The 13,110-nt window shown below is 41.7% G+C and overlaps 1 protein-coding gene across 1 annotated transcript in view; it reads right to left on the bottom strand.

Moving 5' to 3' along the window:
* LOC103482325 (partitioning defective 3 homolog) overlaps positions 1-13,110 on the bottom strand; it is a 384,595-nt gene that overhangs the window by 17,354 nt on the left and 354,131 nt on the right. Inside the window, exon 22 of the mRNA XM_008438421.2 lies at positions 2,924-3,044. Coding sequence (XP_008436643.1) covers positions 2,924-3,044 — 121 coding nt within the window. The remainder of the gene's footprint in view (positions 1-2,923; positions 3,045-13,110) is intronic.

The raw sequence follows: 13,110 nt of genomic DNA on the forward strand, positions 1-13,110 counted from the left end.
CATTCTGCTCCTGTCCTAATCACAACCAGTTTAACGATAAAGTTTGGGTCGACAGTCGACTCACTCTACCTGCTATTTTCGGATAATAAGACATCAGTGATCTTTAGCAGAAAAGCTAAAGATGGCTAAAGATTAAAAGATGCCATTATCCCTCTCATTATTCTGGCATTTGATTATCCATACACAAACTACAGAAACAGTAGTTTTATGTAGTCCACTGCTGTATTTTCTTTGTTGTTGTGTTATTTCCAAAAAGTCCAGTCAGTTCTTTTACATTTTTTTAAACACGAAAACACTGTTGGACTGCCGTAGCTCCACTACCAAGGGGCTTAGCTAATTTTGATGAGGGAACCCTGCTGAACCTCTCTAGATTTTATGCATTATTACACCAGTTGATCTGATTACAGGTGCTTCCTTTGTGATTACTTGTTTACACAAATGGAATAAGACGATGACTAATAATATGGATCCTCCTGGGACGGCCCAGTAGCTTGTTGCTAGAGGAACCGCACTGGTATGCCCAGCAATGTCAACAGTCACAAGCAATTAGGAGCTCAGATGCTGAAAGAGAATGACTTAGACTGCTTAGTGCTGAACAAACACTTAACATCTCGCAGTGAACGGAAGGAGAGAGAGAGAGAAATTAGGAAAACAGAGATAGATGTCTGCTCAGTGATTCTTTGCCCATCAGCTGGACAAACACTGACGCAAACCCAGAGCAAACAAAGGCCACCTTTATCCACACAGGAACTTTCTGGGAAGTCTGCAGATTGCTGCAGTCTTACCTAAAGTGATTTGGACAACCGCAAAAAAGGAAAAAACACAGCAGGACACGAAGGTCATACCAAAGCAATTAAACTGACAAAATGACACGGATAGTTCACCAGAAAATGGTGTGCCGGTTAATTTGACTTTCAAGGTCTGACATTCTGACCCGTCGTTTAGATGACGGCTCCACTAGGTTCAACGGTTTCTCAACTAGTTTTTTTGGGGGGGGGGTTTTGTAATAAGGACGTGGAAAACAAAACCACACCTGTTAAGCCTAAGAGAAGCTTCCAAAGACAGGACATCAAACATCAAACGTCTCAAATTGTTTAAAAAGTGTTATTTAAACTTTTGACTTTGAAGAAAGCAATAAAAATGATTTAAAATGATCTTCATTATTCTGGAAGTTAGAAAACAAAAACATGTTGGTAATTGATGTCAAACGGGAAAAGTTTATTCTGATTTCACGTCAGACAGTGTGAGAAAATATGTTTCTTTTATGTAGTGTATGCAAACTTCTGGTTTAAACTTCAGTTAAAATGACTAATAAAGACACAATCTATAAATATGGAAAATTTTACTCAATGGATAAATATTAGCAATAATAATAATAATCCATTTTATCTATAAAGCACTTTTATACATTTCAGTAATAAAGGTTAAAAACAACAATACTAACCACTAGCAATCAGCGGAATATTAGACATTAAAATGTTGAGAAGTAATAGTTCAACAAAATCATTGATGGAGCCACTAACTATTCATCTAAAATGAAGGAACTGATACTTTTTACAAAATTCTTTCTTGCCTAAGATTTTCTAGTTATTAATCTGTAACTTTCTGATTTTTTTAGGGTCTACATTCGATATGATGCAGGAGCAGCAGCTGTTGGGTACGATGACTGACCCAACAGGCTGGTTTCTCTTCCAAAAAGCTCTGGGAACATTGTTGACGTGCGCAGTGAGTTATGGATTCTTTGAAATATAAGGACATTTTATAAGGAAAAATATGCTGGAGATGCAGTTTCCGACAATTCTGTCTGTCTCTCAAAGTATTTAATAAAACTTCAGCCAGTGAATACCAGAGCAGAGACCAAAAACATCACAAAGTGAGATTATCGCCAAAAAATATCGGGCAGCCGGTTGAGATGCAACACACCATTTAAGCTGAACTCCAGTCAAAGCTCAACTTCTGATGCACAGCAGGGTGGGACGCGATTCAAGCCGGAATGAATTAACAACGCAATTAACTTAATTACCTTTTTCCAATTATGAAGAGGAAATCCCATTGTTGTCCCAGATCAATCGTGGAAGTGGAGATCAGCTTAAAGAAAGTGTTCTCAAAGTTTAATTGAGAAAATGTAAAAATCCCTCTAATCATGTTTAATGAAAATTAAATGGAACGCGGCGACTCGGTGCAGTCAGTTTCCTTTTAGCAGTAAGCCCTGCAGAGCTAAACTGCTTTTCTTCAGTAATATGTCTTCACCGACTTTTATGTATCTTATCCAGGTTGCGTCACGGCATGGTAGTCAAGTGGAAGGAAAACAACGCATGACTTTGCAAATTTCTTTCGAAAGTAAAATTTGAAAAGTGTGGCATTCAGCCTGAGTCAGCACTTTGTAACAGTCCATGCATCCCAGTCTCAACACCTTTCCTTAATATTTAGCTTCGTTCATCTTTTCTTTTCTTTCTCCTGGGCCTGATGAAGAAAACATCTCTGGAACTAAAAGCAGCTTCTTTAAAACCTGCTACTCCAGTCAGCTTCGGTTTTTATTTGGTAAAAAAAAAAAAAAAGTCCTCACAAGTGTGCACTTCTTTATGTAGAATTCCACGGTTTGACATAGATATTTGTTATTTTCAGACGGACGACTGTTGGGATAAGTAATCAAACTTTCTGTTCTGTGCCTTCTGCTTTTATGAGGAGATTTATTTTTACCATTCAAGAATTTATGACATCTTAATGGGAGTCTGTGGATTTATTTCATTAAAAATCCTCACTAGAGCATAAATGTGTGAAAGAAAAAAAAAAAGTAAAAAAAAAAAAATACAACAGACAAGTCAGAGCTTATTTGGCAGAGGTGAAAAAAAAGTGATGTCAGGATAACAATAGATGAATCAGTGGCTGATTCAGCATCTTTGTGACAGAGTGTGGCGCTCACCCAGGACTGGTCGAAGCTGTAGGAGCTCTGGTGTTCCTCTGGCTCCTCCACGTGCCTGGCCTGCTGGAACTCGTGCCTCAGCTTCTGTATCCGGTCATGGTTGCTGGGAGCCATCTGACTGCTGCCGAGAGAGGTTAGGAAGACGTTAAAACCAAGACGCCGCGGCTGCCATTCTTCACCGAGAACCTCACTAACGTTCCAGGTGTTACCTTTAACTAGCATGTTGATCCAGGTGCTTTTTGTTCTCCCCTCCACTCCCCAACCCCACAACATCACATTTAAATAATTCACTTGACCACACCGACGCCCCTCGGAAAGCGCTTTCTGGGATCCCTTGATCTGACAGTCGTGATTTGCGCTCGCATATCTGGACTGACATTTCTCAAGTGCTTCTTTTTTTTTTTTTTCCTTTTTGTTTCTTTCTTCCAACCTTCCCTCTATTTCTAGCCATTACTGCCAAAAACAAGAAACACCCTCATAACTGAGAATGCAACACAGCCGAATGATGTACGTCTCTATTCAGAATGCTGAAGAATGTCGGCCTTTTATAGCACATAGTCATTAAACAGCGTGGAAAACCCTCATTTACATCTCCTTCATTAAAGGCCTTTGAGGGGCCTGTCAATAGGAATCAATAGCGCTCCCTCAGCTTAATCAGGCTCTCCTTTTATCATCAGCTACAGAGGCAGCACATGACAAAACACATAATTATGATGAAACAACCGGCTTGATAATAAGCCCAAGTTTATGCATACCGCGAGGATGAAAGTGACCAAAGGTTAGGAATTTGCGCTGGATGGGGGAAGGAAGGGGAGGCAGGAGGGTGGTGATGGACTGGAATGAGCGGTGTGGGTCAGGCAAGGACGAAGAGATAAAAGTAGGAGGGATGTTCACGGCGGAGGGGGGAACGCGAAAGGTTAAACAAAAGCACGTGGGAAGGCAAAAAAAACAAAACAAAAAAAACCCTACAAAGTAAGCGTAGAACATAAAAAAAATATATAAATAATGAAATGAAGAAAAAATGGCGATGACGACGAGCTTTAAAACGGTTCGTCGATAGGCGGGACTGGCGGCGGCGTCATGGCCGCGTCTACCCAGAGCCGATCGCACAGGTGGCGCCGCGAGCACCGGGGAAGTGATTGCTTATTTAGACTCCGAGGATTCCGAGCACAATTATGTTGATAATTGCAGATTAGAATGAGCACATCCCTCTGATGATAATGGGCACCAGGACACGCTGCCAATCAGGCTTCATTAAAAGCGCAATAAATAGCGGCTCCTAAATGATGCATGGATCTCGGCGCTTCCTTCTTAGCAGCACTTGGGGGAAACTCGGTTATCGTGTTATTCATACTGCCTGATCACAATCAATTGTATTAGTTATACTCCATTTGATTCCTATGAGTTTATACGAGTGGGGAGTGCATTAGGTCCTTTTTATGCGGACGAGGGCAATTAGGTGGCTCGCTGGGGTGTGAGGTAGCTTATGCTTTTATGGTGTGGGCTGATGGTGGAGGCTTTTTGTTGCTGTTCATTGCTAAATCAATGTTCCCTCTCTATTTATCTGAGGTGGATTAAATAGCAAAGGCCATAATAAAAAATGTGATTAATTAAAATCAGAAAGCCATTCCTGAAAATGTTCTTTCTTTCCCTTTCTATGCTGGTCGGTCTTACTTTGATATAATTTGAATTGAAGTTTGTCCTTTAGCATTAGCTTCTCGCCAATGATTGAAAGTCTAGTTTAACACCATTTTTTTTTCCAGCTTTGAAAGTCTTCATAACCCTTATAATTTTTTACGTCACAATTACAATTTCACGTAACAGACCATCACAAGGTAGTGTGATGGTCTTTTGCTAGCTTTTTGCTAAAGCTAGCAAAAATACCAGCTTTATGCGAATAGACATCTGAAAAGTGGGTATGAATATGTTTGCAAGGTACCTATTAAATCTCTCTTTTATTTCTGCTTAGACAGCGGACGTTCTGCAACCATCCAGGCTTGTTAAATAAGAGGCTTAACAAGACAGGAGGAGGTGGGAAAACTCCAAACACAGATCTGTGAAGTCCACTGCATGCAATTAGCTTAATCCCTGCTGTTGGTCAAAGAGAAGGCCAGACTCACTGCAAACAAACAGTTTCATAGATTTTTCTGTTTGACCCTTAAGGGAAGGTTTTTGTTACAACCAGCATCTCAAACGTGTATCGGCTATGAGAGCCAGGTACTTTATGCCGTAAACAGCTCTACTGACGTTCTTCTTCCATTCTCACAACCAACCTGTCTCTATAAATAAACAGGGGTCTAGTCCAGTGTGTGATGGATGATGTGGTAGGTTGAAGAATGTGAACAGATGAGTGAAAGCAAGTCCTGGAGCAAATTAAAGAATTATAACCCTTCTGTTTCAGTAACTTGTGCTGCAAATGGAAACTGCGTTGAGTACAGGCCTAGACCCCGGGTGAGATTTAATGAAGGGTAAAACTACCATGACAGTACAAAGGAAGTCTGGGGATTATCAAACTGCTATACAGTGGCTCCTGTTCTCGGTCCTCCGCCCCACACAGCTGTGTCCAGACACCGGTTTCCTGGAAAGACTTCCACACTTCATGAAGGCAATATGGAGTAAGCTACATCTCAGAATTAAGCAAGGACACCAATTAGGGACGAAGTCGGCCTGCTTTGACAAACAGCAAGCGTCTGGCACAGCTCTGTAGACTCAAAAGATGGTTTTAGTTGACTTCATTGTAACTCCTCGAGCCCGAGCAATTCAGCGGTTAATTAGTCGGTCATGACTGTTACTGATGCATCAAGGTCTCACTGCTAAATTTACCTCCGAATGCATCAGCGTCTGTAATGAGCCTAAAGTAGAAGTGAGACAAGCGGAGACTGGCGCAGGAAACCGGCAACTCAGATCAGGAGACAACCTCAGACTGGCAGAATGTGTTACTGCAGCATTAGGTGGGTATTAGTGAACATAAATGAGCAATCCTCATTAGTTTGCTCTTACCCGTGTAAGAGGAAAAAGGTCTCTGGTAATATGTGCACAGAGGTTGCATACAGAATGGCTGTCATGATCATAAGTGTGACAATTTAGATGCTTGTCCAGGGTTTCCCCCAGAAAACATGCTAAGCCCGATGGCCAGGCACTCGGGCAGTCATACGTTCAGCGGCCTGCCTTGTTTTTGATTTAAAAAAATGTTTAAAGTTGACAGGAAATTTGAAAATTTCACTTGATAATTATGTTATTGAAAGATTAATGCTATAAATAGCTGAAAATAACCTGAAACTAAGCACAGAGATAAGCCTCTAAAGAGTTGAATCTGCTACTGCATTGAAAGGTTGTTCTAAAAATAGAGACCTGGTAGGTCTTGATACAAACAGGTGCTCCATTCTACAGAATCGTTCAATAAACGTGTCATATTTCTTCCATTTCAGTCATGCAATACTGAATTGCTCTACCACATAAAATTTCAATAACACAACCGTACGCCAAACTTTGTGGCCGTAACACAAAAAAATGTGAAACAGTTCAAGAGTATCGGTTCACTTAAAAAGCGCCGAAGACGCAGGCGGGGAAAGGGCAATGCATTTCCAGTCTGCTACAAGTACACAGAACATCCACACCATTGCTGCCTTTAGAGCGTGTCTGAGAGCTTATTGAAAGAGGCGAACTTGTAAATTTACAGGCGGGCAGGGTCAGAACAAATAAAACTTCTGCGGCATATGAATAAAAACAACATTTCCAGTGATTCTCTACACCTGCCACTTTGAATGCAACAGCTGAAGTAGAAATAGTCCAAAAAGCTGCGGGCTTCGGCAGTAACAAGCGATAAGTGCTCCGGTTTTCACAGCGGACGGAACAATGGCGGGTGTGTGTTTGCATGTGTCCGAATGCGTGACCCCCGCTCCCACCTGTGTTTTTTTTAAACCTGGTGGCCTGCTGACAGGGGTCATGAGCGCTCTAAAGCTGCAGCTGGGGGTGTGCAGAGGCCTGTCAGTGTAATAGTCATCCTTTGATCCAAGAGGATTTTTGCAGATGTCTCCCACACCAGAAGGCTTAAGCCGAGAGATGCAAACTATGCCGCAGTCCGCCTGTTTGCTTCTGTTGGCGGATCAAAGGCGCTCCGAGTCTCTGCATGTCCCGTAAACGCTGCCACCAGCTAATAAAGGAGTAATCCCGTCACTCTGAGCATAACACATATCATATGAGAATACCTGGAGGTCAGAGGGCGCTCCAAGCCAGCTGGAGCCGGTGCGTCGGAATTACCGAGGCTAAAGTTTCCTCCGGAGATTGACAGGAGTTCGGCGAGTTGTCGCTGGGTGTTCATTTTCAAATAAACTAAACAAAAAGCTGAAGCTGCTGGAGCGACTTTAAAGTCCGACATTCTGCTGTTTTCTTATCTGATTGATGTTGATTGAAATTCTATCAGATTATCTGGTTCCTTGCCGTGGTCCCAGTATCTCTCCGCAGCAGATGAGGGTGCAGGCTTCTTAAGTCTGGGCCCTGTGGCAATCTTGCATCAAGTCAAAGCCTTGGCTCATCTTTATTCCATCACCCTGTGGACTTTCATTTATTTCAAAGACGGAAAGATGAGGCTTTTTTTGGGGGAGGGGGGGGAAATGGACAGCCTTTGGGGCCAACTGCGATGATAGAAGGAGATTAGATCTATTTTACCCCTGGTCATATAATGTAGGGAAGAAGGACTGAGATAAAACATTTTTTAGTTTTTCTTTAGTTTTTTTTTTTTTTTGGGGGAGAAAACCATTTTCAGCCAATCACCGTGATTTTGGGAAGCAATCAAATGAAAGCGTTTCAAGCATATATACCCCCTTCTGGCATTTCCTTTCTCGTTCCTTACTTTCATTCTCATCTTCAAAAAAAAAAAATCTTTTCATGCCTTGTTCCTCTATTACGGTACTTTCCTCATTTTAATTCAACATCCTTAAATGACTCAACGATCCTTTGAGGTTTGCTAACATTAGCACTTTAGCAAAATTTTATATAGAAACTAAGCTTTACATACCAAATGTAGCATATCAATGTTGGTCAACATGCTGGTGATATCCAACATCCTAGTGGCTGTGTCAACATGCTAATGATAGGCCTCATGCTAACGTTAGAATGTTTTAAATATATTAGCTATGTTTAGCATAGTGACAGTAGCAAGTCAATGTAAATGCTTGTGATACCACATTCTAACAGCATTTATGCTAACCTTAGTATTTTAGCAAATTTTAACTTGTATACTAATGCCTGCCAACTTAATGGAGCACGTCAGTGTTAGTTAACATGCTAGTGACAACACCCATCCTACAGGTAGTGTCAAGATACTAGTCCTCTACATGCTATTGATGGGGCTCATGCTGATATTAGCGTTAGAGCTAAAATAAGCATTTTAGCCATGTTTAGCTTACTGAATGAATAGGTCAATGTAAGTTCATATTCTACTGACAGCATTTAAGCTAACTTCAGCATTTTAGCTCATTTTAGATTAAACACTAATGTTGAATGAAGCAAGTCATTGTTAGTCAACATGCTAGTGATACCCCTCAAGCTGTTGACTACATTTTAGCAAGCCTTAGTATTGTTGCTATTTTCCAGCTAATTTCTTCAGAAATACAGATATTCCTCATTTTATTTCCATTCGTTTTATCCTTAAATGCCTCCACCGTCCCTTGTGGTTAAAGAGATGGTTTATGAATCCCCCTCTGTCCTCTCATGCTCTCCCACTAGCTTGGTAAGTGACAGCTGCAGGCCTGACAGAGGGCCTGATAATACCCTGGATTTGTCAGGCTCTGACTTCACCCGTGTGTTCCTGTGACTGGTGCACCATCAGTGGCACCTCTCCAGCTGAACCTCCCGCACTTTGAGATTGCAGCCCTCGCTGAGGTTGAGCTGTGTGAACGGGTATCCATGGTTTCAGTCAGACTGCAAAGCAGCACATACGGAGGACCTCAGGGGTCTTAAGAGGCCATCATCTGGGACGCCTGCCGAGGCCACAGTGGTGGCGTGACTGGGGGCTTGGAGCTCTGATTAGGAAGGGACAGAAGCGACGTCTGTGCAGTTGCTCCTTCCAGCGGGCAGTCTGGCATGGCAGGGTTCTAGTGTGCAATTCATCTGCCGATTCCCGACGGAGAAAGATGTAAAAATAAGCCTGCCCCAAAGTGGAGCACAGAAAAATGTCATCTAGGGAAATAGAGCTGATGATTATGAAGAAAACAGGCATTTCTTCAGCGTCATCTACGATCTTGTATGGTGCCTTGTGAAAGTATTCACCCCTCTTGGCATTTTTTGTGTGTTTTGCTACATTGCAAGTTGGATTTAAATGTTTCTAAATCTAAATTGTATATGATGCATCAGCACAAAGTATTCTAAGTTGATTAAATTAAATAAGAAAAAAATATGCTTAGTAAAATTAAATCCAACTGTGTCGCACCGTTTCTGAAAGGCGTCCCCAGAGGTTGCAATGCCACCTCTAACCAAACACCATGAATATCCAAGAGCTCTCCAAACAAGTTAAGGACAAAGTTGTTCAAAAGTAAAAAAATACAAAAATCAAGGTTAGGTTATAAAACAAAAATATCAAAATCTCTGATGATCCCCCAGAGCATGTCAAATCTATTTTCATCAAATGGAAAGAACATGGTTCCACCACGGACCCGCCGAGAGAGGGCCACACACCAAAACTGGTGGTGGAGTCGATTCACATGAAACCAAATCCATTACCACTGAGGATGTTTAAACTCTCCCTGACAATCTGCTTACCACCTAGAGAGGCTGTAGAGGTAAACTTGTGTTGAGATGTTTAAAGCTTTCGATTAGGGGTCTTCCACTCTAGACCTTGAGGGCTGGTGTCTAGCAACTTTCAGATGTGTCCCTGGTTCAGCACATCTGAAACAAATAGCTGAATCACCTCCTCAGTATGCAGTTACGTTATCCAGAGTCCTGCTGATTGTATGACTCAGGTGTGTTGAAAAAGGTTGGAGGACCCCAGACGCTATGGTCTAGACAAGGTTGGGCTATCGTTGATCTCTTCAATGACTGCAACAATGAAGTTGCATCCTAGGATTGCCAGACTACAATGACGTTTAGAAAAGAGAACTGAAAAGAGGGCAATGTCAAGTGATTTGTGGATGTGAGAACGTCTGAAGTGCTTTGACCGGGATAAGCAACATGTCAATGACTAAGACAGTAAGCACTATGTAACCAGCTGATCTGGGTAGTAGTGTGTGAAGCGGTGAATGTAACCGGTTAGAAAAAATAACTAAATGAGAACATTCTGGAACTGACTGGAAATTTGCTTAGAATCACTTGCAGTGTTGTGGGGAAAACAAAAGCTTTAGATGTGTTGATGGCAGCCAACTTCCGTCTCTGCATCTGTCGTGTCTGTGTACCGTAAATAAAGCTCCAGCCTACATCATAATCACGACGATGCACGTAAATAACTAAAAATAAAAAATCGATAGCCTGCAGCAGGTTCAAGAAAGACTTCTGCTGGTTAATCCCAAAGAGAAAATCATCCAGGTTTTTAAAGCCCATTCATGAGAGGAGGCCTTGACAGGCACACGAAGGGAACCACCCCTTATTCTGACACATTTGACCATACCTTTTCAACTTCCCACACCACTTCCTATCCTGTTTCCCTTGGCGATAATACCATGATGTCATAAGAAAGCAAAAAGGCGATTCTGACTGTCGAGGAGTTTCCTGCAATTCAAAAGTGGAGGGCAGTTTGATCTGTTGGCTATGCAGAAATGAGATAACAGAGAAAACACTTACAGCATGTCAACAGAGGAATCACTTAAGACATGCATTTGAGTCTCTACATAATTAACGCGGCTTTACGTATCACTCGCAGCTAAACTACAAGCACAACGCTTTACCATCACACTTTCTGAGAAGATAAAGCAAGCACTCGCTGTTCTGTCGAGATCCTGGTTCAAATCTACAGCTTTTACCCTGCGTTGGCTTCCTGCCCAACATGCAGGTAGTAGAATTATCCTCTACGGGGAATTTTGGAAACAGAAAGAAGTGAGAAAGAGAAACACTGCTGTTTGTATAAATTATTCATTCTCACACATACCTACACACAGCTCTGCACTAGCACTCACACGTACAACTGCCTGTCAGCTAGAAACAATTTAGGCCAGCCCCAGTTGTCACTCTTTCATTTTTAAAACGCAGAGCTGGACAATAAACCAAAAGCAATATATATTGCTATAGACACATGATTAATTATTATTGGATAGAACAATATTTTTTCTTAGCTCTGATCCAGAACCACACAGCATTCTGGGGGATGTAGGCACAGGAAAAACTTTACCTTTCAAGGTTGGTGAAATCAACTAGCTACTTTTGCAACTACGTCACTAAATCAATCGAGGCGCCATGACGGACGTCGGAAGTGAGGGACTGAAATTGTTTTCCAAAGTTGTTTTGCCAGTTTATTAATGGCTTCTACTTGTTCGAGTCGAGCTAATTTGTCTTTGAACGTAACACACCTGGCTGGGGCTCATAGACGGCGGTATTTACCAAGTTTGGAAATAGCCAGCTTAGAAACCAACCCGTACCTCCTCCCTCCTGATGTGTTGATCAAATTACCGACTTTGTCTGTATTCACACCACATGATTTATATCACTATGTCATAAACACTGTTTCCCCTTAAACCGGAGAAGCAGTAAAAACTTACAAAAGATGAGATGCTAACCAGTTTTTTTTCCATACTTGCTAGGCTACATGACGGTTCGGCATTATCTTTATGGCTACCAATGGTTAGACGCATACTTTTTCCATAAAGCAATACGTTTCTAGTCATACTTACTTATAACGTAAATGAACATTAGTCTTTTTACTTGATAAAAACTGTTCACTGCAAATCCGCGGTTAAACCGAGGGCTGCCAGTCATTATGATTGACAGCTGCCGCCGCATCGTTTCTCGTTAAAGGTTACGCAATAAAATTACAAGTTTGGTTTTTATCCTTATCTGTTTCTGCAGCCAACCGTACAGCATCCTGTGAGCATTTTTAAAGTGAAATAAACTGAATAAAAGCAATATTAAGCTACCACATGTCTGTTTTTTTGACTAACTTTAAAGAAGCGCATTGGTTGTTTTTGCTAGCTAAAGGCTAGAACTGTATTTAACAGCTTCTCTCTTCCGGTCGTCGATATTTGCAGTCTTAGAAGAACCCGGATGCAGACCCTGAATTCGGACTCAGCTTTTAACATAAGTCTAGGAAACGTGAGAACATAGAATTCGGCGGGTTTGATGTCTATGACGTGTGAACGAACGTCATATACGTCAGTGTCTTTATTTGCGCTTTCTTCTCAAACCCTCACTTTGCAGTCCTTTGTCGCAGAGCCCGGATCAGTTCCTGTTCATGTCACTTTAGAGCAGAAAACTTGAAGCTTTTCCTCAAATCAGTAAAGTCTACAATGATTATGGCAAGAGGAATGACTCAGATCGTCACAGTTAACATCCTGAGGTTTATACTTCACCCACTTTTCTTGAACTTAACCTGGATGGAGTGGATGCATTTGGCAACCGGAGACCACGCTCTCACCACCACCTGCTTTCTGGTCAGGATTTTGGAAGACAACTCTGACTCTGACGACAATCAACTGATCAACGATACGGTTGACGAAGTCAAAATGATGGTTAAGGATCTTTTGGTCATGCATGCATCTTTGGTGCATGCATCTAGTAATAAATCCCAGAAAGCCATTGTCTGCCCAGTTCAGCCAAAATATATGCTCAAAGGTCTAAAAGGGAGGATCAACGGTTTTTTCACAAAGTTCACTCGGAGACATTCATCTAGGGTTGCTACAGTGAACCTACCAGAAAACCAAGAAACCTCTCACACTATAGCCAACAAATCTACGGCAATGGCAGCCTTGATTCATCCATTCATGTCAACAAAAGATCGCCCACCTGTGGAGGCCTACATTCCTTCAGATAATGTGTCAGACGTCAGATCTAGAAAACCATCTACCAGAGATCCCGTCAACCATAGACTCACAGGAATTTGAACTGGAGCCAAGGTATAAAATCATACCCAGGGAGGCCTTCGTTCATCGTCTGCAGGAAGAGGATTTTGAGCCAAAGCCCAGGTTTGATGAGATCACACATGTGGAACCATTCATTTGTCCAGATGGGTCATTTTAAATTGCTTAGTAGTTAGTTAGGTCTTTTTA

This window comes from Poecilia reticulata, linkage group LG20 (assembly GCF_000633615.1).
Source record: "Poecilia reticulata strain Guanapo linkage group LG20, Guppy_female_1.0+MT, whole genome shotgun sequence".
NCBI classification, from domain to species: Eukaryota; Metazoa; Chordata; class Actinopteri; order Cyprinodontiformes; family Poeciliidae; genus Poecilia; species Poecilia reticulata.